The sequence below is a fragment of the Panthera leo genome, chromosome C2 (assembly GCF_018350215.1).
Source record: "Panthera leo isolate Ple1 chromosome C2, P.leo_Ple1_pat1.1, whole genome shotgun sequence".
Lineage (NCBI taxonomy): Eukaryota > Metazoa > Chordata > Mammalia > Carnivora > Felidae > Panthera > Panthera leo.
In genome coordinates, this window is record NC_056687.1 from 148,394,664 (window position 1) to 148,422,174 (window position 27,511).

General features: G+C 56.3%; 1 protein-coding gene across 2 annotated transcripts in view; it reads right to left on the reverse strand.

Annotated features, from left to right (window-relative positions):
* Positions 1-24,050, reverse strand: part of VIPR1 (vasoactive intestinal peptide receptor 1) — a 33,447-nt gene extending 9,397 nt beyond the window's left edge. For both annotated transcript variants that reach the window (XM_042903026.1, XM_042903028.1), the window contains exons 1-4: positions 23,912-24,050; positions 12,855-12,963; positions 8,100-8,207; positions 1,385-1,491 (exon numbers count right to left, since the gene is read on the reverse strand). In XM_042903026.1, coding sequence (XP_042758960.1) covers positions 1,385-1,491; positions 8,100-8,207; positions 12,855-12,963; positions 23,912-23,989 — 402 coding nt within the window. In that variant the 5' untranslated portion in view covers positions 23,990-24,050. The remainder of the gene's footprint in view (positions 1-1,384; positions 1,492-8,099; positions 8,208-12,854; positions 12,964-23,911) is intronic.
* Between the last annotated feature and the right edge of the window lie 3,461 nt (positions 24,051-27,511).

Genomic DNA, 27,511 nt, shown 5'->3' on the forward strand with positions numbered 1-27,511 from the left:
GGGTGGGCTCACCTAGGGGGTATTGGCAGGGGTGCGTGCCTTACGCACCCTGCCTCCCATCCCTGCCTTGGCAGATGAAGAGACTCCAGGGTCCCAAGAGCAGCTGAGCCGCCCCCTCCAGTCCCCGGACCCCTGACACCCCTCCCCTGGGTTTCCACAGACGGGACAGGACTGCTTCCCGGGGCGGGGCGGGGGCTGACTTGAACCTCCTCTCTCTGCTCTTTCACGAGGGAAATGTCAGTGACGGAAAGAGCAAAGACCTCACGCGTTCCCTGTGCCCGTTTGTTCATCCTGCAGTCATGTGTTCAGCACCCCTTCCGTGCCAGCTTCGGGCACGGCCCCCCGGCGGCCCAACACTGTGCCCTTCAGACTCCACATGAGGACCTCCCGCCATGCAGCGAGAGAGCCACACGGGGAATTAGAATACTAAAGACGACACTGGGACAATTTCCCTTCCGGGGCTCTCAGAGGCAGGGGTCAGCAGGAGGAGGGCAATCTAGCCTTTCTGCAGGGGGACAGGCCTAATCTGGAATCCAAAGGCTTCTGGCTGGCCCCTCCAGGAACCCTCCCTAGGGACACGTATGCAGATCCTTGGCCACTGGGTGAGTCCCTTGTTTCTCTCCACATCCCACACCCTGCTGGAGAACAGGCAAGTGGTTAGGTGGGATTTAGGGGATTTAGATCCTGCCTGGGGACCTGGTGGGCTTTGAAGGCCTCTGAAGACGTTGCCCTTGTGGGAGGAGCAAAAGCTCTGAGAAGGGTGTCTGGGGGTGGGACAAACGTCACAGCAGATGGACACACACACATACCCACGACCCCACACCCAAGCAGTGAGGGGGCTCCTAGCTGAGGACTCCAGTCATACTCTCGCTTCCCATCAGTATCCCCACGTGGCTCTGGGGCCCACATCTGCACAGCAACCATTCATGCTTCACCTGCTCCGGGGCATATGCCTGTCCTGGGACTGAGGACCATGGTCTTGTCCCTGTCCCTGTCCCTGTCCCTGACTGGCTGCTGAGGATCTGCCCCTCAGTTTCCCCTCTGCATGAGAGAGGAAGATGATAATCTGCCCTCCCTGCCCCTCTAGGGCTGGAGCAAGGCTTCCATGAGTCAGCGGGGTGGCCCGGCCGGAGGGCCGAGTGCTGTTTCAGCTTTTGCCGCTGTGTGTCATCCTCATGAAAGTCCCCTTCCTGTTCCCTGTCAGGGACAGAGAGGGGGATGAGCCCCTGGAAATGCAGGCCTGGCAAGGGAGGAGGCTGGGGAAGGCAGACCCCACGAGTCCTGGCTTCGGCATAGACAGCAAGCTCACTCCTTGCTGGGAGAGGGTGGAAGGAGCCTTGCAGGCCAAGGCACTGTGGGAGGGCAGGGGTGGACTGAGGCCCACCTCTTCCAAATCTGATGCCTTGTCATTCAAGCCACAGGCAATGGGGTAGGGGCCAGGTTCCAGGTGCGTCCAGCCCTCGTTGGTGCAGCTGCGGCTCACGTTGCGGCCTGGGTGGAGGGGAGAGGGGGGAGAGGAGAGAGGTTGAGGCCGGGAGCAGCGTGAGTCCGTGGAGTAGGTATGGGGCTGGGCTGTTTCTGAGCTCAGCCTTTCCCCGGCACCCCCAGTTGTATCAGGCTCCAGCGGCCCTGACCCAGACTCCCAGGGAGCTGCCGGGGCACGTGGGGCAGGGAAAAGCTCTTCCAGGGCTTGGCAACACGAGTAACAGTCAGAGCAGACATTCCTGGGCTCAGCTTTGCCCCTTGTCGTGTCTGAAACTGACCCCGGGTGCAAGATAAATAAAGCGATTTTTGTCACGGCCTGAATTCTTGGTATAGAATGACCCATGACCCTTGTCATGAGCTAAATGTTCACTCTTGTCACAGGGCCACAGGAGCCGGTGTGGCAGATGGTTTCTTTGCCCTGTGGCTGGGCCGCGGGACTCCTCCTGGGTCAGCTCGCCTGGGCCGATGGGCCTGATTTCCTCCCACACCTGGTGTGGCTCAGGTGTGCTGCTGGAGAGGGACCAAAGGTGAGGCAGGAAGTGGGGGTGGAGGGCACCTGGTTAAGGGTGCAGGTCTGAAATGCTCATGAATGGAGAAGCAGGGAGTCCTGGCAGGGAACCTGCCCGGGCAAAGGCATGTGTGTGCAGGGAATCGAGCGGCACAGCGCTGCAGGAGCTTACGGCTGAACTTCACCGAGTTCTCCATTGTCCTTGGAGGCCCAAAGCTGTAGCGAAGGGACAGGGCTGATGAGAGTGCCTGTGACCTGAGGGCTACCTTGAGGCTGCCCACGCTCTAGCCCTGGAGAGGAGTTGAATAGAAAATGGGTGAGCCAGGGGCGCCGGAATGTCTCAGTGGGTTAAGCCTCCAACTGTTGATTTTGGCTCAGGTCATGATTCCAGGGTTGTGAGTTTGAGCCCCACATCCGGCTCTGCGCTGACAGTGTGGAGTCTGTTTGGGTTTCTCTCCCTGTCCTGCTTGCTCTCTAGCTCTCTCTCAAAATAAATAAATAAACTGAAAAAAGAAAAAAGAAAAAAGAAGGAAAATGGGTGAGCCAGAGAAGATCCCCCCCCTCCCTCTATCCCAGGACTCATTAAAGGGGCACTGGAGTCCGGGGTGAAAGCTGGCTTATTGGGGAGGGGAAGGGGGAAAGAGGAGGAGAAGGAGGAGGAGGAAAGAGGGAGAGAGGAGGGTGGGGGTGGCAGGAGGAGAGAAGAGGCAGGGGCAGGAGGTAAAGGGATGGAGGAAGAGGGAGGAGGAGGGAGAGCACAGTAGGGAAGGAGGTGAGGTGAAGCTGAGAAAGAAGATGGGTCCTGACGTCCTTGCCCTATAGCTCCTTCCTCACCAGCACCACAGCCACTGTCCCCATCATCACTGGTATCGTTACTGTCACCATCATTAGTACCGCCACCAGCACCACCACGATCGTCACCATCACGGTCACCCCCATGGTCCCCATCACCACCACCAGCAGCATCGGCGGCAGCAGCAGCAGCAGCAACAGCTCCATCACAAAGACAAGTTCGAGAACCCTTCATTCATCAGTACTGTACAGAGCAGTGTAGGCTCAGTGTCTCAGTCCCCTCCACCCTCCAGTGAGGAAGGGAAGCCCAGCCTGGTTCACACTTGAGAAGTGAGGCTCCAAGTGGTTGGTCACTTGCCCAAGGCCACACGGAGAGAAGAAGGTAGAGCAGGTGTGACCCCCAGAGTCTTCTCAGCTGCCCCCTTGCCCCCGTCTGCACTGAAGGGACCTGGGGACTTGTGTCAGGTGTCCAGGTGCACAGCTGTTGGAGACATCGAGCTGTCCTGAGAGCTGGGGGCGGGGGGGGGGGGTCCAGCGTGCATGTACATCTACTATTTCTAAACTTGGCTGTGTGCTTGGAATATACCAGGTGATTCCCTGTCCGCTATTTCTGTTAATCCTCCTGGCTGCCATTTGAAAGAGGTTCTTAGCACCCTACTTTATATGGCTGAGGAATTGAGGGACAGCTGGGGGGCTGGGGACAGTCAGGGAGGACTAGCCGGGCCTGGGTCTCCTGCCACTGCGAGGTCCTAGAGGAAGCAGGAGGGACTTTGCTGAGGAAGAGGCACTGGGCTGGGCCGGTTCCTGATTCGGCAGCCCTTTCCCGCGCAGGCCTCCCGAGCACACTGCTGCAGGGGGCTCCCAGCACGAGAGAGAGGTCCTCCTGCTGGCCCTGCTCAGCTCCGTAGCTTTCCCCCTTGTGGCCCAGGCAGGCTTCGACCAGACCGTCAGTAAACCGCCGGCCTGCTTCAGCCCCAGATCTAGGGAGCTCACCGTGGGCCCCTCCCAGGATCCGAATCTTGTGTGGACTTCCCCCACCAGCCTGGGGCAAGTAGAGAAAAGGGACAAGGTCAGATCAGCCAGCCTTGAGGTTGGGACACTAATGCCTCAAGTTTTGAGCTCCACTCTCACCAGAAGGACCAGGGCCCCATGGGCCAGGCCCATGACATAGCAGGCACCTGGGACCATGAATTAGGTGCCCCATCTGTGTCTACACAGCAGCTTCTCATGCCTTCTGTAAGGGGGGGGGGGGGGAGGGGGCAACAAACGGTACTGTGTTAAAGCTAGTGATTAGGAGCTATTATTAGTTCCACTCAAAGAGGGGGATGCCAAGGCTGAGAGAGGTGACCTGCCCATGGTCACACAGCAAGGAAGCAGCAGGCTTGGGATACAGACCTGGGTTAGCTTGACTGCACCTTTCTGAACTTCCAGAGTGGCTGAAGGGCCACCCTGTCCCCTGGAACCCTGGCCGCCCTGGGTACTGGGGGGAAGGCAGGGGATAGGGGGACATCTTCAAGGTTGGGTGGCCTCTTTGAAGAGCCCTGGGACTGGGGCCCAGGTCTCAAAGGGAACTCTTCCTGAGGAGATCTCAAAGGTGGCCACCATGGGACCCCAAGACGCAGCCCAGTCCGGCCCTGGGAACCAGCAGAACTTGCGTGTGTAGAGGGTGATATGCAGGAAGGAGTCTCTTCCTGCTCACCATGTCATGAAAAGAAGTCACAGCCACCCCTCCACTCTTCCCTGGGCCCTCCATGTGAAAAGCACGGCTCAGTGACTAGAGGTAGAAATCGGGCACTCGTTTCCTTCCCACTGCCCTCTTTCCGCGCCCCCCCACCTCACCTCAGCCACGAGTCCTGCCCCAGCCTCCCTTCCTCACCACCACCAGCACCTTATCTCCCCGGAATTAGGTAGGAGCCTCCTGATGGCTCTCCCTGCTTTCCTGTCCCCGCTAACCCACTCCCAACCCGAGAGAGTTGGAGAGATTGTTCTAAATCCTCTATGTGACCGTGGTGCTCTCCTGCTAAAATCCTGTCAGTGGTGTCCTGTCCCAGTCAACCGGGGCAAACGTCTTAGGTTGGCATCACAACTCTCTTATCTATGGCTTCACAGTGCAGGTGGTGAGGCGGGGAGAGGAGGTGTCCCGTAGACCCCAGAGACACAGTTAGCAGCCTGTGTTGAATTTTCTCCACCAAATTAGCGATCCTAGTTTTCACTCTTAAAAAATGTCTTTTCAAATATTTAAAGGTAAAAACACCACAGACGAAAGACATACAGACCACGAATTAAAGGATCGGGTCCCCACAAACATTTTGGTCCCTGGATGAGTGATCCCTTGCCTGGCCGGCACTCCTCCCCTGGGATGTTTACCCAGCCCGGGAGATGACTTCTTTCTAACTCTACAGTCTTTATCCTCTTCAGGTGTCTTCAGCCTTCCCTGTAGAACTAGGTCCCTTCCAACCCTTCCAGGGAGGACACTCCTTCCTCAGTCCTGTCACCCAAAGGGACTAGAGTTAGGGGTGGTATTATTCCTGCTTCGGATTTGCCTTTCTCTCAAACTTCCCTCTTTGGAGTTTAAGGTCACTGGCTTACACCTTCTTCCCAGGAAAACACACCTCTTTCCCTTACATTTTCAGCCTCTAACTTAGTCTCCTGTTTCTCTCCATCATTTTCGGAGGCTAAGGCACCAAGTACAGCTGTGCAGGTTGTTCACTGCACAGGGGCATCTGGCTGATAAATGGTGGGGGCTGCAATCTGTTTCATATTCAACTTGTCATTAGGTGGGTTCTGGTGACAGGCTGACTCTGCCTGAGGAAGGGCTACCTTTTTCTCATCTGCACAAAGGCACCATGTGGGCCCCATGGAGGCTGGCAGCCTCAGGGTTAGCCAGATGGTGGGCTGCAGTCCAGATTCTTATGTGAAGTTGCTGCCTTGATAATTCCAGCAGGGACAGAAGGAAATGCCGTCAGGAGGAATGCAATTAGCAGAGTGTCAGGGAGGAACACAAGTAGCAGGCACTTCCAGGGAATCTGAGAGAAGGCTGGTTGCAGCCTCTGCCGATTGGACACCTGAGAGCTGCCAGAGGAGCTCCTCGCCTACCTACCCAGGTGCCGGGTTCCGCTGGAGAGCTGGGCTAGGTGGGGGCTGGCCTGGAGTGCGGCACATCTGTGACTGCTCCCAGACTCCCCAGGGAGGGCACTGACATCTCTCGTTCACTGACTGCCGAGGTCACAACACGGAGCCTGGGGGGAAAAACCAGCCTGCCCCAAAGAGTCCCTTTGGCCCACCTCCTGTCCCCATTTTACAAACAGGAAAACAGGTCCAGAGAGGGAAAGGCCACCTGACGTAAGAGATGCCCAAGAGTCTTTCTGCTCAGTCTCTGAATTCTTTAAAAGATTTTTTTTTAATGTTTATTTAAGAGAGAGAGAGAGGAGACAGAGCATGAGCAGGGGAGGGGCAGAGAGAGAGGGGGAGAGAGAATCCCAAGCAGGCTCCAGCTGTCGGCACAGAGCCTAATGTAGGGCTCGATCTCACAAACTGTGAGATCATGACCTGAGCTGAAATCAAGAGCTGGAGGCTTAACCAACTGAGCCGCCCAGGCGCCCCCTCTGAATTCTACTCTGGGTCCTGCTCTTCATTAATGCTTCTCCCTCCAGACCTGCTCCTCCCTCGGGTCCTCCCCCTCTGGACTTGCTCCTCCAAAGGAGGATCCTCCCCACTCCAGACCTGCTCCTCCCTGGGATCCTCCCCATTCCAGACTGGCTCCTCCCTGGGATCCTCTCCACTCCAGACCTGCTCCTCCCTTAGTCTTCTTTTTTTTTCCTCCCTTAGTCCTTGGTGAGTGTCTCAGCTCATCAAACTTAAACCCCAGAAGGGCATGCTGGATCTCTCCCTCCCCGCCATGAGCCTGGCACACCCTTCATGGGCAAGTTTCCCACTTGTCTCCTCTGCCACCCACACTCTAAGTCCAAACGATTACCACTTTTCAGCTGCCCTGTGAATGGGTCTTCCCATTGCACTACCAGAATCCCTCCTTCTCATGAAAAATCTGAATTACTGGTTAAAAACCTCAACCTAAATTGGACTATGTCAGTTACTGGCTTCAGGCCCCAGTGGCTTCTCAGTGAACTTAGGAAAAAATCCCAAGTCCTCAGTCAGTGCTCAGGGCCAGCACGGTCTGGCCTCTGCCACCTGTCTCTTTCCTCTCCTCCCTCCCCTGAGCTCTCTCTGCTCCAGCCGCCCTGGCCTCCACTGCATTGCCTTAGTGCCCATCCCACAGGCTGCTGATTCTCCCTCTCAATGATCCCCCAGCCCAGGATCTTTCCGGCCTCCGGGTCCTCAGACAGAAGCTGCAGTAGCACCCCCTCGGCGAGCCCGTCCATCCGTGAACACCTGCCTTAATGTTGTGCCTTACCCCCTTCTCCCTCCTGGCACTTCTTACCATTTATGACACGTGTTTGTTCTCTTGCTAAATGTCTCTTCAACCAGAACGTTAGGTCCCTGTGGGCAGATAGCATGGCTGTTTTCATGCTGTGTTTGTCTAGCCCATGCTTGTCATGCTAGTAGATGTTTAATAAATATTCACTGAATGAAAGAATGGCTGAATATATGCAGGGAAGGTTCTTTGGTTAATCAGTAACAAGAAAGCCCAGTTCCTAAAGAGGCCCCTCTTCTTTTCTGCCTTCTGTGGGAACATTCATTTAAAAATATGATAAGGTGTGGGGCACCTGGGTGGTTCATTCGGTTAAGTGTCAGACTCTTGATTTCAGCTCAGGTCATGGTCTCACAGTTATGGGATCGAGCTCTGTGTCAGGCCCTGTGCTGACAGCACAGAGCCCGCTTGGGATTCTCTCTTCCTTTCTCTGCCCCTCCCCTGCTCACGTTCGCTGTCTCTCAAAATAAAAACAAACAAACAAACAAACAAACAAACATGACAAGGTGTGTAAGCAAAGCCCAAAAGGTCATCGGCTCCAGGCAGTGAAAGACTGAATCATGACCAGCCCAAGACAATGGGGAACATGGGAGCCATAATTAGTCCTGTATCTGTCAGTCAATTGGTTATCAACTGCTGAGCAAATATTTAGCGAGCCCTTCCCACGTGTTTATCTTTTACGTGAAGAGCTAATCAAATCCCACGAATCCTTCAAAGACCTAGTTCTGGCACATTCTCTTCCACACAGCTCCTCCCGCACCCCCAATTGCTCATCCCCTTGACCCCTTCCCGTTTGCCTTCTCACTTCCTTGACAGGTGAGTACCCACTCCAGCTGGCATCACTTGTGCTGCCCCGGCTCCCTTGCTTCCACCCAAGGCTCTTACCTTGAACTGGAGAGAAGAACTTATAAATGAGGGGGCAGTCCAAGACGACCACCTGGCCCGGAGGGGTGGCTGGCCAGCAGGTGAGGTTGTCCCACATCTTGCTGCAGCCTGAGGGGTGAAGGCAGAGGACGCAGAGGTCAGCATGGCCACCAAGTGCCTCCAGGCTTGGGGCCTGAGTCCACAGGCACCCACTCTTCTTCTCCCTCCAGGCTCCCACCTAGAGGAGCCTTCAGTCTGAGAGGGGTGGGTGGCATCACCCTGCCCAGGCTGTAAAGGGCCTGTCCTGACAGGGAGTGGGGAGGAGGCATCACTACAGCTCCACAGTCCTCAGTGAGGGCTGGAGTGCCCCCTGGGGGTGTTTTGAACAGTGGTGGGGTTTTGTTTGTTGCAGAGATTGGAGGCCTCACCTGGCATTTGATGGGTCTGTGCCAGGGAGATATTCTGTAAGTGGAGTATTCTGCAAGACTTTCAGACGAGCCACTGGGCCTTTGTGCAGGTGAAACTCTTTTGTAATGGCCGGAGTCTAGACTCTTCCTCCATCTCACATCTAAACACAAGGCACTTACCGCAGAGGCTTAACATACATGGGGTTTTCCCGAAATGCAACTGAGTAAAGGGAGAGAAGACTGTGCTTTCTCAAATGCTGAACATTATTAAGAGTTGTTCAAGGTTTTGGAAAATCACATTACCGACAGCAATGTTGCCCGTGAACCTGAGTCAGTGAAGCAACCGCTGTATGTATCAATCTACATCTATAGCTACTGCATTCCCAGAGTTTATAGGGACAACCTTCAAACTGTGTCTTCTTATCTTTTAGTGTGATTGTGCCTGAATATGTACATAGTATTTTATTATAAATCACTTTCCTTTTTATGTTCCTTTTACAACCAGAACTTCATTTAAAAAAAAAAAAAAATGAAGGCACATGTCCTGAATTTCATTGTATAGGAAAGGAGACATTAGAAAATATTTGTTATAAAAGGAGGTGTTGGGTGTGATGGGACGATGGGTATATTGGGGGTTGGCTAGTTCTTGAGGAGTCTTCATAGAACTCAAAAGCAACATAGATGCCCCGAACTCCGTCAAATTGTGACTTGTGCTGTGGGGTGGTGGTGTCCAGGACGGGAGTTCAAAGAAATCCCTGCACTGCAGGCCGTGTTTTCCACCATGTACGTATTAGCCTCGAGGGCTGGCTAGCGAAGGGTGCACAGTGGAGTCCCTAGGGGGCTGCTTGAATCGGCAGATGCGTGGTTTTGCCTGTTCAGGGTCTGGGTGCCCCTGAGGGACTGGAACTCCCCTGGAACCCCTTCCCTGAGGGAGGTTTAATTGTTTCTTTGCAACCCTGCCAGCCCCATAGATTTCCTTGGGAAACCCAACCCCTGAGCCAAAGTCAATGCCAGCTCAGCCAAGCCCAGCCCTGCCCAGGTCCGAAGGTTCCTAAGTTCTCAAGAAGGGGGCCTGGGGAGAGAGAGGAGGTGAAAGGATGTCGCCACGTGGGAAAGAGCCTCGGGACTCTGAGTGCTGGGGTGGGTGGCCCCGGGGAGGGGTACCTTCCGGGGCTGCAGCAGCCAGGTAGCACCTATGGCTGAAGGCTGAGAACACCCAGATCCACTCTGGCCCTGCCAGAGAACACAGCCGCCCTTCCTTGAGGGCCCCAAGCCCTTTTGTCCACTCTGTCATGACGCTTCCGTGGCCTTCTTCTGATTCCCGGTCCCTCCCCCGCTCCTGTGCCAGCCTCTCTGGAGGCCATGTAGGGGCTCATCATGCCAGGTAAATCCTGCTAGCGGTTCAAGACCCTATTAATAATATCAACAAATACTTATGTAGCCTTTGTATGTGCGAGGCACTGTTCTACCCTCTTTAAATACATAACTTATTTATTTAACCCTCCCATTTTACAGCTGAGTAACTGAGGCAGGGAGCAATTCGGTAACTAAGCCCAAGGTCACATTGCTGGTGAATGGTGCAGCCTGTTCACATGTTCATACGCTCCCTCTCCAGCAAACCTCTTGCGCTCCTCTTCTTCTGAAGGGCTCGATGCCCATTTCTTGGGGAATTTTGCTCTGCTGGACTCTGTTCAGCCCTCTCTGACAATGCTGGGCACACCTTGTTTTATAGGCCAGTTATTGTGTCTGTGTCCTCACCAGACTTAGAGCTCTCTGGATCTTGAGCTGCAGCATAGTCAGAGAGCAGTTTCAGAGCTGGGTCTCTGGCCCTGAGCTCTGCTTCACCACAAGTGGCACAGGGAGAGGGAGACTGGGTGTTGCCCTTGGGTGGGGGGCTGCACTTGGCCTCAAGGAATCTCAACACCACCAGGACTGGGCTGCGAACTGTCCTGGGGTGCAGGCCAGTGGACATGGCAGGGAACCCTGGGAAGAAAGCCCATTAGAGGCATGTGGTCAGGGAAGCTTCCTGGAGGAGGCAGCAGGGTCAGGGAGCTGAGAAGGGAGTAACAGCCAAGAAAATGCTAGAGCACTGGGTGGCTCAGTCAGTTAAGCATCCAACTCTTGACATCGGCTCAGGTCACGATCTCACTGTTAGTGAGTTTGGGCCCCAGTCGGGCTCTGCACTGACAGTGTGGATTCTCCCTCTCTCCCTCTTTGTCTGCCCCTCTCCCACTCACGCTCACTTGCTCTCTCTCTCTAATTAAATAAATAAACTTAAACAAGTTGTTTTAAATCAGAAAAAAAAAAAAAATGCTGGCTATCTGGAGAGCCTGTTGTCCTGGGTTGGGCCTCAGGAGTATTCTCTGTGTGCCTGACCCAGAGAGGCCCCACAGGCCCCACCACACGTGTCCCCAGGCCCACAGAGAAACAGGGCTCTTGTTGGCTGTGTGTGTCACCTCCACAAGAAAGGGACTGCCACCTCAACAAGAAAGACAGCCTGGAGACTGGGGCGGGGGTGGCGAGGCAGGGTGGGGGCTTCCACTGTGCCATTTTATAGATGTGTGTGCACCGACAGACACACACAGACAAGCACTCCCAGTCACCCAGAAGCACAGTCATGCGTGCAAATATACACACATGCATGCTTACTTGCACATGGAAGGACAGACCCCAGCAAACAAAGGCACCGAGAGACACGCACAAGTCACAAACACACATGCATAGACATGACTGGGCACACCGCAGATATGCACACTCATACACCCGCGATCACACACAGACAACACACAAAGACACTCAGAGTCAGACATAGAGCTTACAGACCCCAGACACAGAGACCGCTCCGGACGGCCGTGGGCCAGGAGCACGCATCTGGATGTGCGCGAACACGCGCAGAACCCCACCCACACAAGGTCATGGGCAGACTCACTTGCCCTCCTCTGGATCCCAGGCTGTCTTCCTGGTGACAGGATGCTGGCAGCGGACAGGCACCCTGTGCCAGCAATTACCTCACCTGGATCACGAGGGTGGCTCACCCTTGGGGCCTAGGAGGCAGTGCAATGGGGCCTAGATCCGGGGTCAGGGCCTCTCTGGGCTACGTGCACCCCCAGATCCTACTGTTGGGGTTTGCTGAGGACGGTCCGCGGTGTCTCCTGCCTCTCCCACCTGGAGGGTGGGGAGGGGTGCATAGGCATAGGCAGTGGATGGTCAGTGGATGGTCAGGCCACCCCTCACCCAGGTCTCAGTCTTAAGGCCTCAGGAGACAGGAGTCTGTCCTTCCTCAAGAGCTGGGGAGGCAAAGTCCATCCATGAGGCTGCACGCACTCACTCACGGTGTAGGAAGCAGAGATTCTGGGCACCAGGGCCAAGAAGGAGGGATCCAGGAAGGGTTGCATAACTGTCAGTCTCAGAGAGGTGACAGGAGACGGGGGAGCCTGGGAGATATAAAGATGTTCCCTGCTCCTGAGCAAGGCTGTTACATAACTGCAAGTGTGGCCTCAGGGGGGTGACCTGGCAGGGAGGCCGGGAGCAGGCACATCCACCCAGCGGCTCCAGCCCTTCTCTGCCCTCAGTGAGCCTCGAGCCACACCCACCCCCAGTCCCCAGGGGAAGTCTGCCTAGGCGCCTCCCACCTTCGCAGCCTCTCGGCTTCTCCACATCCAGCCCACCCTTCAGAATCTGGCCCGAGGGCACCTTGCAAAGGAAGGCCTCTGGAAGCCCTCCCATTCCTTCCCCAGGCTGTTGTGCCAAGTGTGGGGCGCCCGGGCTAGGGAGGCGTCATCTGAAGTGATGGCCTTGCTGGCTCTGGGCAGCTGGGCAGCGTCGGCCTGAGGGTGCCTCTGGCACCGCCCTTCACGCCCTCGCACTACCAGGCTGGAGCTCTCCCACACCCCCTGAGCAGGGGGAGCCGGGCCCGCATGTGCTCAGCCTCTGAGTCTCACTGAGACTTGTCTCATCGGCGGCACAACGAGCGGGTGGTTCATCTGGCCTGCTGAAGGTGGGTTGGGATGGGGAGGGACGCGTGTGTGCCTGGGGGCCTGTGTGTGTGCGGTGGCACCTCTGGGTGCAGAGCTTGGGGTTGGGAGGAAGAAGCTGGGCCTCAGAACCCCCCATGTAGTGTGTTCTCTTGGGCTAACAGCAGGACGCTTCCAGACCAGGGGCAGATGATGGGACCAGAGAGGCCTGTTAGGACTTCTCGCTTCCTGGCCCCCCAGCTTCTCTCGGCGTCCTCTCCTCACCCCCAGCAGCTCCGTGGCGCCATTCCCATCTGATGCGTGTGGGAGGCATGTACCCTGGATCTGGGCTCGCGGGGTGAGGAGGAGCAGGGCTCCCCGGAGGTCCGCGGCCCTCTCTTCCTGCTGGGCCTCACCTGCCGTGCCATTCTCCAGCTGGGCCTCCTCCAGGCACTGCTTGTGCTGTACCTCGATCAGCTGCAGATAGTAACATTCCTCCTGCTGCAGGATGGTTGCCCGGGTGCCCTGGGGAACAGAGACAGGGGGAGGGGGGACCCGTCAGCCTCATCCACGGCCTACCTCTCATCCGCAGACTCCAGGAGCATGAGACCCAACAAGGCCTGTCACTTGACCGGCCCAGCTTCCAGATGGAACCCCAGTCCCAACCCCAGACTAAAACCCGACCCTGACCTGGATTGGACCCAGAACTCTTGACCACAGTCCCCAAAGCTGGGTCTGCCTTGAGGGCCCTGTCATGGCTTCCTGGCGGATCCAATAGTGCTGCAGCTGTAACAACTGAGTCTTTTTGTGGGCAGCACCCCTCTGGCACCTCTCTGTAGAGCTCAGAGCCGGCCCTCTGGACTCTGCTCCCCTCCAGCCTGGGTGGCGAGTCCTCAGTGCTTGCCTCAGACTCTGCGGATGAGTGGGGCTCAGCTAGTGCTACCTGGTTATGAGGAGTTGGTCCCTGGAGCCAGGCCTGGGAGGAATCCAGGAGTCTGGCTGCATCTTCCAGCCTCTGTCCTCGTTCCAGGAGCCTGTGCTCGGTCTCCTGGGTCACCAGGCTGGGAAGGGGACACTGGCCCTCTTTACCCACACATCACCTGCCTTCTTCTTAGCTTCTAAACAATTTAAGCCATATCAGATCTAATGAAGGAAGGGAGGTTTCAGGAAATAAGGGAGGCCCCTCTAGGTTGTCTTGCCATCCCACCAAACCTCCTCTGTCCCTACTCCTGCCTCTGGGAGGTGGGGAGAAGTGATGGGAAAGCCCATGCCTCTCCCCTCCCCTTTCCTGCACCCTACGAGGGGATCAGGGATGGAACCAGACCTGTGTGAAGGCATGGGGGGTGGGCAGGCATTGGCATTGGGGCCAACAGGTGAGCAGGGGTGATGGCTGCCCAGGAACAGATAGAAAAAAAAAAACAAAACAGGTCTTGGGAACCACTGGGTGGGCAAGGGCAGGTGAAGGCCTCCATGGAGGAACCACTGAGCTGGAAGAAGCTTCCGCTGGTCTGTTTGGCTTTAGGGAAGTGGCTGCAACCCCACATCGGTTTCCTCATCTTTGCCCAGGGAAGAGAATGCCATAGTCCCCAACAGTCTTGTTCAGCAAGGCAGCTCCAGAATCAGAGACTCTCAGTGTCTCTTCCAACTTGTTCCTTCTGGCCTGGGACAAGGTCCTTACGTCCCTCAGTTTCCTTGTAGGCCAAACGGGCCTCTACCAACTCCCCTGCTGACTCAAAGGCTTGTTGCAGTGGGGCTATGGGGGAAAGCATTTCTTTCCTTAAGTGTATCCCCGTCTGGCCTGGTACCAAGGGTGTGACTTTGACCATTGTTCTAAGTAAGGTGATCCCCCGGAGGGATAAGCATTCCAGGTGCCAGGGAGCTCTCCATTGCTATAGAGGAAGGGGGTCCAAGCTGAAGCTGGACAACTCAGTGCCCAAGAAGCTGTGCAGCTAGTCCCTTCCACTTAATACTGTCTCATCCCTTGTGGAGGCCTTGGTGGCGCCTCACTGTCACAGAGGTCCTCACCATCCAACCTTCCCATATGCAGCTAAGCACCGCTGCTGGCCTAGCCCAAGGGAGGATGTCCTTGTCCAGGATGCCTTCAGACTCCCTAGCACTTAGACCTCGCTCACCCATGTGCCATGGCCTGGAAGGCCCACCGGGTTCCATCTTGGACCTTTAACTTTATCATCTAATTGGGGTAAAGGCATTAGCTGGTTAAGTCTTTAAAGCTTGGCATATGGAGAGTTACAAAGGTCTATTATGTAGCAGGATATGTGTTTGTTGTTGTTGTTGTTGTTGTTGTTTTTTGTATAACTGTTTAAAAGAAAATATATGAGACTTTAAGGAAATGTGCAGTGGTCCCTCTTTGGGGGTCCCATGCTTCCCTTCCTGTTCAAAAGCATTACTGAGACTGAAACACTCAAGATGCTCTATCTCAAGAGATCTGTGGCTGGCTCGTGCTGTTCAGGCATGGGAAGAGGGGTGGCCAAAGGACCCCAGGGGTGGCCTCTGGAAGAAGAACCTGGGGATGGGCTCGTGTCCCACTCTTGGGCTGTCTTGCTTGCCTGGAGCATGCTTCTCCCCAAAGTGCCTTCCCAGCTCCAGCAACAGGGTTCGCTCTGCCTTCTGCCCCTTCTCCCCTCCGCTCCCCCCACAACATGAACGCAGGATGGATGGTAGTAAACATTTCTTGTTGCTGCTTTCCTACCATCCTTTACCCTCCTCTGGTGCCACGTCCTCATCTCTATCGGGGAAACCACCTCCTTCCCCACCCCTAGTTCTTGGGGTTCTGATGAACCCTCTGCTAAGAAATCAACATGTGATCAGACTTGAGCCCGTCAGAGCTTTCCTGGCCTTAGTGCCTGGCACATGGCCCCAGTCAGGCTGTTCAGAGCCAGCAGGCTCATTCCTGGGGCTTTGGATTTTGATTTCCCACTAGACTGGAAACCTCAAAGGGTGCAGGGGCTGGAACTATTGTCACCATCTTGTTTTTTCTTGTGTTGTTGTGGAACACAATGATGAAAGCCACACGGGTAAAGCCTGAATAAAGAGATAGAGGAAAACTGGATCCTCTTGACATCATCTAAGTCCCTGGATGCAGCCATGTCTGAAAGTAGCCCTGCTTCCAACAACATGAGTCAATGTCTATCTTTATTTCTAGAATCAGTTGAGTTTTCTATCCCTGTAACCAAGAGAGTCCAGACTAGTGCTCTGAGGACAGGACAATGGATGCCCTCATTTACTGGGTCCTCTTAAGCCAGAGCTGTGGCCATGCTGCTTACCAAGAGATAATTCTTCAAAATTACTGAGGGCATCATAGGGTTCCTAGTAGCTTCTGACGTTGGAAGGCTATCGGGTCAGCTTCTCTAGCCAAGTCTGCCTGCACCGCCCATCAGCACAGCCATAAAGCCTTTCCTGAGAGGCAGTTTGCAGAGCAGGGGCAGGAGGCCCTGGGATAACCTAGGAGCCTGGGGTATCTCTGAATAAAGTGAGCATGGTCTGGAAGATGAGCTCTGTCTTTACCACAGCTTAGTTGAATGCTAGAGCCCATCTGAAGAAGGGTAGGGGAAGGAGAGACCCAAAGAGGGATCTGAGGTCACCTAGCAAATGCACATTCCTAGATAGGACCTATATCTCTGACCACTAGTCTGGACTGCATCAATTCCTCTCCATGGCCTTGCTTTGGGCCATCTGGTCTACCATTGCCCTTTGGGGGCCAGGGCCAGGGCAGCTCCCTGTAGTCCTTATCATTGAGGAATTCAGGCAGACTTTGAACTTCCTCTTCCACTTATTTCCCTATGCTAAACATCCTCATTATCCCTCTGGACTGCAGACACGCGGAGTTGGAAAATTCCCAGCCAGATACAGCCAAGCCTACTGATTCTAGTATGAAGGTATGAAAATGTCTAATCCATGCAAGGTTGCAAAAGCCTGGGGTGACTGCAGCAAGGGGTCCTGAGGCATCAGGAGACGAGCTGTGGGATACAGGCAGGGGCCAGGCCTCCAGTACCTGCCTGGGCCAGTGTACTAGTTTTCAGCACCACCACCTGCACCTCAGGGTCCCCAAAGCCTAGCAGTCAAAGCCCACACTTCAAAACTGGCATTCGAGTCCCTCCTTATTTCGACTACTGCCTACATTTCCCAACTTGTCTCCTGAGGCCCCGCGTGGAGAGGAGAAAACAGGGCTTTCTCTCAAGCCCTCACCAATTCCTGTGCTGGGCTGAGCTCCAAGTGGGCTTAAAGTCACCTGACCCTGTGGGTGGGTTGAGGTGAGAGTTTCAGGCCCGACCGAGTCCCCAGCACCTTCTCTATCACAGGAGTTCCTGAGCCCAGAAGAGGAGACCCAGGCAAGGGTGAGGCAGTCTGTAGCCTCCCTTCATTCCAGGTCCTCTTATGTCCCCTGCCATGGTACTGGCTGCAGGTGGGAGGTGACGGACTGGCAATTGGCAGGAGAATCCTGAGTCTCTGGCTGGGGGCAGGGATTAACCAAGTCTTGCTAATTCCGCCGGCTTACTTGGGTCCCTTTCTCTCTATCTTTCTCTCTATCTCCACCGTGAGGGCTTTCTCCCGCCTGTGGGGCTCACTGAGATCTGGGGTAGGGTGTAGATGCTGGGAGTTGTGGCTGTTAGACGCTAGGGGCTCTGAAAGACAGGGTGGAGGGCTGACTCAGGTTTTGTGGGTGCCATACCCATCCCTCAAGGGAAGCTTGAGCCCACAGCTATTGTCTGGAATCAGAACTCCCGGCCTCATCTGGGGCCGGAGAACTGTGGTGGGAGAAGCCTAGGGAGACAGAAGCAGCATGGTGGGGAAACAGGAGTCCCTCTGAGGGGCAGCTGGTTTCTGAGAGGGGTGAAAAGTGCAGCGGGCTAGATTAGGTAAGACCGGAGAAAGCACTTCCTGCCTGGGAATTACCAAGCCCTAGGAGTCACCGTGAATGGTTCATGTTTCTGAGACTTGTCAAGGAGGGCCCTTCCCCACCCCCCTCCACCCCCCCCCCCCCCCCGCCAAGTTGTAGGGGACTGGGGAACGGAGAATAAAGAGCTGTGGTGGTCTCACTTACCGTTCCCCCCTCACCATCCCATGATTTATTTAAGCCTCCTCCCCCTATTGAAATAATGGGGCAACAAAGAGTCACAGAAGGAAACTGAGGACCTAGAGAGAAAGCAGTGTGGTCAAAGGCACACAGGACCCCAACCCAGCTTCCCAGGCTGTGCCCTTCATTCTGGCTTTTGTGTTTGAATTGGTAAGGAGATGGAGAGGGTGTATGGGGGCAAAGGGGAGAGGAAGGAGAAGGAGGAGGGGGAGGGGGAGGAGGAAGGGGGGAGGATAAGGAGGAGGGGGAGGAGGAGGAGGGGGAGGAGGAGGAGGGGGAGGGGGAGGAGGGGGAGGAGGAGGAGGAGGAGGAGGAGATAAGGGCAGAGGGGAGGAAGTGGGGACACAGGAAGGTAAGGTAAGTCATGTGATCCAGAAGTCACAGAAAAGAGGAGAAACCCACTCCCAGCTTCGCAGAGGGCACTCCAAGAAGTTGAAATCAGGCCTTGTCCTATAGGGAAGGGGCTCGAGGGAGACCCCTGGGGTGATGGGGAATGTGGAATAGCTTGATCTGAGCGGTGTCTACACGGGTGGACATATGGGTGACAATTGCCTGAGCCGTCACTTCAGATATGTATGTGACAATTCCCCGGGATGTCACTTCAGATTTGTACATTTTATGAATTGAAAAATGTCTCCTGCGTCCCGGGGCAGCCCGGGGCATGCTACAGCTGCTTGGGAAGAGGCAACGTCTCTTGGTGAGACGGCAGGGCCCAGTTAAGTCTGCAGGTTCCAGAATCAGACTGCCGGCCACTCCCTGGCTGGGAGACCTTGGGTGAGTCTTCCCGCCTCGTCTGTAAAATGGGGACAAATGACAGCGCTGTCCACTCCCAGGGCTGTGTCCGGGGTCACACATAAATGGCACTAGGGGACTGCCAACCAAGGTTAGCAGTTGTTGTCAAAGGCCCCGCCAGCCCTACATGCCAGGCCAGCCTTGTGAGGGGACCCCGGCCTCGCCACGGCCTTGACGAGCGCCGCAGAACCCCAGGCAGTCTGATAGACAGACAGCAGCTGTACCCACCAGAAGGCAGGTCTCGAGTCGGGCATTCCCCCCCCCCACCACTGCAGTCTGATTTCTTCCTCCTCCCTGTATTTAAAAAACTTTTTTAAATCATTTATTTACTTAAAAAAAATTTCAATGTTTATTTATTTTTGAGAGAGACAGAGTGTGAGTAGGGGAGGGGCAGAGAGAGAAGAGAGGGAGACACAGAATCCGAAGCAGGCTCCAGGCTCCGAGCTGTCAGCACAGATACCGGCGCGGGGCTCAAACTCACAAGCTGTGAGATCATGACCTGAGCTGAAGTTGGACACTGAACCACCCAGGCACCCCCATTTTTAAATTTTTTTTTTTAATTTTAGAGAGAGAGAGAGAGAGAGAGAGTGTTTGAGCGGGGGAGAAGGGCAGAGGGAGAGAGAGTATCTTAAGCAGGCTCCCCGCTCAGCTTGGAGTCTGACGGCTCAATCCCATGACTCTGGGATCACAACCTGAGCTGAAATCAAGAGTTGGACACTCAACTGACTGAGCCACCCAGGCACCCCTCCCTCCATGTATTTTTATATCTTTTTTACTGATAGTCTGAAGCCTCCCCTCTAAATATCCAAATTTTGCCACCCATACCTCCTCCTGGGAAAGGCTGAACTCTGGGTGGTAGCGCGGGGTGCAGCGGTAAAGACAGAGAGGGAGACACAGGGATGCACGTTTGGGCTTGGGGCAAGAAAGAACTTTCCATATTGCAGGGTGGTCCCAGGACAAGGGCTCTCATTATCAGAATACAAGCAAAGATGTTCGGCCTGTGGTTAAGCTTGGCCTCATCTGAGGGCCCTTCTTGTGAGGTGTACTTAGGGGCACAAAGCCTCTCAGAGTTTCTTTGCAGGGGACCACCGTGGCAATAGCCAGCGAGGCAGGAGCGGCAGGGACTCAGGTTTAAATCTTCTGCCTCTTGGAAGTCATCCTGGGGACTCTTGGAGAAAGAGGACTCAGTTTACACCCGTGGTGTCCGGGGTGGGGGTGGGGCGATATTGGTGTTGGGGCCCCATGCAGAGGGCTGAGCCACGAGGCTGCGAGACTTCCAGAGTCAGTTGGTGACCTCTTCCCCTCTTCTGATGACAGATTGCGCAGAAAGCTTGTTTTTCAGATAGCGGGGGCGGGAGGGACTTCCTGAGAGATATGGACCCTCACATCATGAGCCACAAGGAAAGGAGTGCAGATAAAGTCTGGGTCATGTTCCAGTGAAGGGCTGGATGTCCACCCACCCCCCAGCTCGCTGTCCAGGCTCGTCACAACCCAGGCAGGAATGCTCCTCGCTATCAGACCCAACCCCTCGATGATACTGGGGTGCTTGACTAAATACTGTTTGGAGATATTTGAACACAAGATATTCAGGAATGCCTGTTCATTTTGTTAGCCGTGGTGGTGGTATTATAGTTACATGGGAAAATGTCCTTCGGTTTTAGAGATGCATCTTAAGACAATTTGCAGCACAAGGTCATCATGTCTGTAATTTACTTTAAGATACTTCAGCCGCGAAAGGGAAATATTGCAAATACGAACTGTCACACCTAGGGGTTGGGGGGACGAGCACGGGCAGTTCCCATCCTGCCATTTTGCTGACATCACTCCAAGGAATGGGTGTTTCCATGCTCATGATATTATTCTCCTTTTTAAAATCTATTTGAAAATCTTCACAATAAGGTTTGACTAAAAAGTCTCGTCATGTGGTGGAGACATTAAGCTGTGTCTCTATTACTTCTGAAATACATCTAAGGTGTGCGTGAGACTTGGCACATAGTATACATTTGTGGTGGGAAGTCACACTGGGGAGGGCAGAGCGTGGGAGGTTGAGTAGCAAAAGCAGGGAGAAAGCGACAGGGCTTCGTCTAGTCCCCTGGCCCCATTCCTGCATCCACTGCCGGAGGGGCCGCAGTGAGGGGTCCCTGCGAGTGGCAGGCTCACACAGGCTGGGTTGCCACCGAGGCTGCCCCCTGTGCGAGGAGGCCCAGTGCCTGCCACCCAGCCTTCCCTGAGACAACTCATCACCTATTTGGGCCTGGAGCCATAACCCCACATTGCCTGGCTTACCTCATGAGGACCACCCCCGTCCCCAGAGCTCCTGAGCTGGGGCATCAAGAGAAGAAATGGCCTATCTCAGTTCACAAGGCACTTTGTCCTTCAAGCATCCTGGAAGTCCTGACTGGAGGACCAATCCCCTTCCACAGAGTCCTGAGGTTCAGAGGGAAAATTACGCCCCAGTTGCAGGGTGCAGCTGGCCTCCAACCCAGCCCTCTCGCCCCATTTCTCCTATGCCGGGGCCAACGTTCCTACCCTTCCTTTTGTGATGAGCAAACTGAGGCCCTTCTACAGAGATCAGCTTGTTCTCAAGGTCAACTGACCATTGCCACAGAGTAGGGCGAGGACCAGGTCTCATGTGCTCCAGAAACGTCAGGGAAGGCTGAGACTCAGAGCACCAGGACGGGAGGCTGGAAACTTCGAGGAGGAGGTCACTCTTCAGCACAGTCCCCCAGGAGCCCTGGGCGGGCCTGAGGTTGTCACTTTGCTCAAGGAGGAGGCCCTGACCCTACTGTAGCCGTGTTCCCAGAAGCCCACAGGGTGGTCAGCTGGGGGCCAAGGGAGACTGGTCAGCTGTGGACAGCCTCTGGAGAGGCTGGGAGCCGATGGCCAGGGCGGGATGCCTACGGCAGACTCAGCCCTTCAGGAGCAGGTGGCCAGCAACTGCCTCAGAGAGGAATTAGAGGAGCCAAACCTTCCCCAAACCCCTGGGCCATCTCAGCCTCAGAGGGGAACCTGGGACCTTCTTCCTCCTTCTGGGGTCAGGCCCATTGGTCCTGCCAACAGAGGCTCCTTTATAGTCTCTGGTGGAAGGTTGGCCCATGTGGCGAAACTCTTTGGGGCATTGTCTTGCCTCCTCCAGGGAGCCTTCCCTGACTGCTTCTCTCAGCTACTCTTGCCTCAGTTCTGGGAGATGTTCCTCACGCCCCGGGGCCCTCCTCCTGGCTTACTGGCTCTGCTCTCCCTGACCAGCCTGAGAATCCTCCCAGGGAAGGACCTGGGTCTGTTCCTCCTCTGACACCCCTCTCCTTGTCCCTGGGCTGGGAATTGCCCTGTCCAGTTCTGCTACCATTGAGGAGCCCCGTGTCTGCTGTCCAGGGGGTAGGGGCGGTAGAAGGCCTGCCTGACAGGTGGCCTTGGGGCAGACTTCCTCTTCTGAGACACTAGACGTTTTCTTTCCCTTTTTTTGCTTCCCTGTTCAGAGATTTCCCCTTCCCTGACTGAGGTCAGGGCACCATAAATAGGAGCGATAAGGCCTTGGGTCTTTAAACTGAACTTTGCAGCTGCCATTTTATGACTCTGATAACATCAGCCCCCTCAACCCTGAGTCTGGCTGGAGCGGGACTGCCTGGTGTCCATTCAGTGAGGGAGAAAGTGCTGTCTGGTGGGGAGGAGGGTCAAGTGGAGAAGCATGTGGGGAGCCCTTCATCTCAGGCGGCCTTCACCTAGTCCTGGGTGGGTTCCTTGTCCTCCCTCTTCAGACCCAGCCCTGCACTGGGCTGTGGGGGACAGCAAAAATGACAGACCACAGCCCTTGATCCATGGGGGTGGTCAGAAGAGCCCAGGCTGGGAGGTGGGTAGGGCTGAAGAGTGGGGTCAGAGTCGGGGGAGGGCTGAGTGGGCTGGAGCAATCAGGGAAGGCTGTCTGGAAGAGGTGATAGAGTGGGGTATTGAGTGAATAAAATGTGGAAGGACAGGGAACAGTAGGCATTGGAGGAGGCAGGCTCGGACTGCCTCAGGAGGTGGGGGGAGATGTGGCCTAGCACGACAGGAGGCCCTGCTGAAAGTATTCCACCCCTGGGCTGAGAAGCCTCCAAGGATGGGGAGTGAGGTACCAGTGGTGGTCCCAAGAAACCTGGCTCATCCAAGGAGAATTTGAGTGGTCACAGCCCAGTTGGGAGAGCCAGAGGGCTGTTGGCGAGGCCCGGAGGCTCCAGGACACTGAGGGGCTCTAAGTTTGTGCCAGGGCTGTGGAGCTGTGGCCTCAGGGCCAGAAGCAGGTGGGGCTTTGAGTGCTCAGGAGGTGGGTGTCATGTCTCTCGATGGGAGGAGGGGAGGCTCCTACCAATTGTTATTAAGTTCTGCTCCCAGGACAGGCAATGAGCTTCTCGTCCCCAGGATGTACAAGACATTAGCTAGATGGAAACAGAGATTCCTGATTTGGTGGAGGTGACGGTAAGGGAGGTAATTATGGGCTAGAAGAGAGTAGGTGATCAATATACTCTACGCACCCAGCAGTCAACCTGGAGCTGGTGCCACACCTGGGACCCACTTGGGTTTTAGGCTCTGACTAAGCAGCAACCCCAGATTCCTCAAGCAGCAACCCCGGATTCCCCCAGATTCCTGGGGTAGGGAAAGAGAGAAAATCAACCTCAGTCCTGGTCTGATTAGGGGGGAACAGGTGTCTTTGGGACTTATTTTGCCCATCTGTAAAATGGGCTTAGGTGGATTCAGTGAGTCTTGAGGTCTTCCCTGATCTTAGAGGGAGATGATCCATGCGTCTCCTGCCTGAACCAGGATCTGCCCTGCAGGTGAGCCACCCACAGCCACACACAAGGGCACAGCCACACATCAGAGGCATACACATACCTGTGTGGGGATGAACCAGGAGTGGGAGGAAGAGGATGCCACTGCCTCTTGGCTGTTCACACCTTGCTCAGCTTTCCCCATGCACAAGTCTGGCCCTTCCTCATAAACACCACCCTCAGCCCCTCACTGCCCACCACCTTCCACCTCGGGCTCTTACCTTTCAGCTCTGCTCAGTGGGAGGGCACAGGAAGGGCCTGCCAGTCAGCCGCCTTATCCCCAAAGCCCCTTCCCAGCGCTGGGTCTGCTGCTGGGACGTCACTCCTACACGTAACACACAACACCCCGCAGACACCTCCAGCCGGGCACAGCCCATAACGACGACCCTCACAGCCTCCCTCCCTTCCACCCACGGTCTACCGGGCCTTCCGTTCCAATCGACCACAGTCCCCAACCTTGCACCCACTGACTTCCTCTCCCCACGCACGACGCAGCCACGACACCGAAGGCAAGTTTGGGGAGCACGCTTTCTCCTGGCGCCCCTCCACCGGTGTCTCAGATCACCGCGCCGAGCGGGCTCCCAGCGGCGCTGGGAGGGACTAGGCGCGACCGAGATCCCATCCCTCGGGTCTAGATCCAGTCCGAGGCTGAGCTGGGAGGCGAGACCCAGCGCTCCGTGCCCCCATTCCCCTTACACAGACGTGCGCACAGACGGCCCGGCTCCCGCCGTCCCCCCACTCCACCCGCGGCGGCCGGGACTGGGGGGGGGGCCCGGCGGACACTCACCGCGGGGCCGAGAGCGCAGGCGAGGACGCTGGCCAGCACGCATAGCCAGCGGGCCGGCGGCGGGCTAGTCGGGCGCATGGTCCGCCCTGAACCCGCGACAGGCGGCCCCGCGCCGGGAATAGGCGGGCGGGCTGCGCACCGCGCGGTCGACGGCGGGGAGCCGGGCCGAGTGGCGCTGCCGCGGTGGCCCCAACGCGAAGAGGCGCAGCTCGGGGCTGGAGGCGGGCCCCGGGGGCTCGTCTGACGGGCGGCGGGTCTAGCCAATGGATCGGCAGGGGCGGGGCCGCCGCTCAGGTGTGGGGCGGGGCTGGGGGCTCCCCCGCCAGTGGGGTGTCCCTGCGATCTCGCCGCGGATCACCCACGTCAGTCCTCCTCAGTCGCCGGGGATTCACAAGCCTTCACCCCTTCGGGCCGCATCCTCGGGAGTGTTGAGACCCCAACACGCCACATCCTCCCCTGCTTAGATCACAACGTTTCCAAGCGCCTGGTTGAGATCTCCCACTCCCACACGCCCCCTCAGCCCCACCCCAGGACGCTCTTCACGTCCACCTTCAGAGCCACCTCCTCCAGGAAGTCTCCCTGCCAGCCTCCCCATTTCCCATTTCTGCGCGTCGGAGGACCGGTGCGGGCGGGCCGGACTATGAGACAGGACAGGTCACTTCTTATCCCCCAGGCTGCGGGCTGCGGGCTGCGGCCTGCGGCCTGCGTAGGGCCCTAGGTCGTAAGCGACCCGCAGGTGGGGCGCGTGGTTTGGTTCGTTTTCAATCGCCCCAACCCATCCCTCGCCGGGACAGGCAGAGCGAGGGGAAACAAGAGCGCGAGTGAGGCCCGACGCTGGGATCCTCGGTGCCACCTCTGAGCCCAGGCGACCTGGCAGGACGCGCTTAGCACCGGCTGGGCTTCCGGGCCCTTCACGACCAGGGAGTGAGGGGGCCGTGCTTTAGGGAGGATGGCACGTCCGCGCCCTCACGCGCCCCTGCCCGGGCACCTCCCGAGGGAGGCTGGGCCGAAGTTCCAGCGCCCCCATGCGGGGAGGGAAGATCTGTCCCCGGTGCTCGCGACCAGGCTGCGCAGCCTACCTAAAACGAAGCTGAAGACCTCCTCCCCCCCCCTCCCCCCGCCCCACCTTCCTTGTTTTACAGCCCGGGAAACTGAAGTGCAGAGAAAGGCCTGGATTCGGGCCGCCTGTTTCTGGTGCCTCGCTTCCAAGACCGGGCGAGTCGGCCTCTGGGTGACAACGGATCAGCCTGCGTCCACTGCGCGTCCTCAGGCTCAATTTTACTCATCCCTAGAATGAGGCTCAGGTACACTGGCGCCGCGCCCCGGGAGGTCTTCTTGTAGACCAAGAGCGGGTGGCTGCCTTGTCCTCTTTCCGAGGGCTGGAGACATTGTGATCGAGGCTGGAGGCGTTGGCGGCAGAGACAAGGTGGATGGCGGGTATTGATAAGGGGATGACTGTTCAGTGGAGAGGCAGAGAGGGTTGGTGCGTCCCTGGGCGCCCAGCCCCAGGTGAGGCTGTTTGAAGGAGGCCCAACTCCAGGCGCTGGTCGACTAGCAGGTGCGTCAGAGTTCCCTGCAGACCCAACCAGGCTTCCCTTCTTACAGCGTGGGAAACTCGGCCCCTGGCTTTCTGGGGTGGGGCATGAAGTTATGGGGAGTCAGGGAAAAGCCTGGAAGGGATGAGCTCCCAGGCCCTCCTCGATTTAGGCTTACTTGGGGTGCTAGCATTTGCTTCCCTCCTTCTCTCCCTCTCTCTCTCTCCCTTGCTGTGTGCCAGTCTCTGTGCTGCACACAGAGGTAGATAAGACAGCAGCACCTCCTGATGGAGAGGGACCTGGAGAGCTATTGTACTCCCCACAATTTCTACCTCCTTCCAGATGAGCTTGGACAGCAGCCCTTCCCCAGATACCCGCACTGTGGAGATGTCTCTGACCTGGCTATTCTGGGGTTTGGACCCAGCCTTTCAATGACATGTTTGAAGAATCTCCAGGCTTCTCCTCTGCCATCTCCATTTCTGGGGGCCAGGTTTGGCTCAGGAGCCAGGAGTCCTTGACTCCCCTTGTGACCCTGACAGCACCCTTTCTCAAGTCTCAGTTCTCCAGCAGGACAGTGGAATTGGGTCCCAGTTCTGGGGAGTCACCTCTGCTGGCAGTGTCCTAGGAGTGCCTGATGTGAATGACAAATCCATGGGCTTCGGCTCTCATAAACCTTTGCCCATTCAACACACACACACACACACACACACACACACCACCTAGCAAACTGCAGGATACTGAAGTCCCACCATTAAAGCTCGTCTCTTGGTCTTTTCAAGTTCTGCTCTCTCTGAGGACAGGAATCTTGGCTACTTGAGAATGCACTGAGAGGAAGGTGGTGAGGACTGGGGAATAGGAGGGAGCCAGACCCCACTTCGCCACCTGACACTCAGGCCTGTCAGGTGGCTGGTGGGAGGAGAGGAGACAGGGAATCAAGGCTCCCAGCTGGGAATGGGCTTCCTTACCGCCCCCCCACCCGGCTCTGGAGGGTGGTCCACAAGAACCCTCCTCTTTAGCGGCCTGGGCAGGCTTGAGGCATTAAGAGTAATTGGCAGGGCCTCCTCCCCGCTCCTCAGGCTCCCAGGAAGGAAGCAGGTGACTAAGGGAGAATCGTTTCCCTGCAGATTCTTTGCAATGAAAATTACTCCTTTGTTCTTTCAAAATTGTTCCCCCGGGGGACCCACCCTTCCTTACTTGTCAGAAGGCACAAAACAAATTCAGAAGTGGAAGAAGGAGCAGAAAACAGAAAAAAGCAAAGACAAACAAAAACTTTAAAAATTCAGCCAAGGTTAGGTGTGACCGTGTTTTTACTAACTGTTCCTGCTTGTTCAGTTCTGTGTTCTGAGGCACAGGGGGCATCACCTGAGAGTCCTAAAGGATCTTATGGGGAAGCCAGCCTTTCACCTGTCCCCTTATCTGGGAAGGCTGGGAGGGGCGTGGGGGCGGATATCAGAAGTTGAGGGGCAGAAGCAGACTACCTGAGGGCTTGGGAAGCAGTAAATGGGATCTCTCTTCCCCGTCTGGAGGTGGCCTTTGCCTCACCAGTCCAGGCTTGGGGAGTGGGCCACAGCCACCCTCTGCTCCCTGTTCCCCCATGTCCTTTTGGGGGGAACAATTCCTCCCTGGTGTATTCTGTTCTGAGGTGTCCCTTCCTGGATTCCTGGAATCTGTCCCCAGTCTGTAGCCCAATCCTTCCCGCCCCCTCCCCCCTCAGCACCCATTCGGCTGCCGCTGCCGGAAATCACAGGGGTGCAGAAGATGGGGGGAAAGAGAAAGAGGCAGTCACTTGCCTTTCCCCGTGATGACAGGCACGGCAGGAAAGAGTCTGCAGTTACTCATTTGGAGCCTGCCTGGCTTCCTGGCTGCCTGCCTCGTTCCTGCAGTGGGTGCCACCCTGGCCTCCCCCAGTCCTTCTCCATGTCCCTTAGTCGTGCACTCACTGCTTCAAGGCTCCCAGCTCAGGAACCCACTGGTTGTGTGATTCTGCAGCAGAGTGGGAACGGTGACTGGGGACCAGTTTTGGCCTGCACGGTGGGGGCCAGGCAGGGATCTGGCCTGGGGAGTC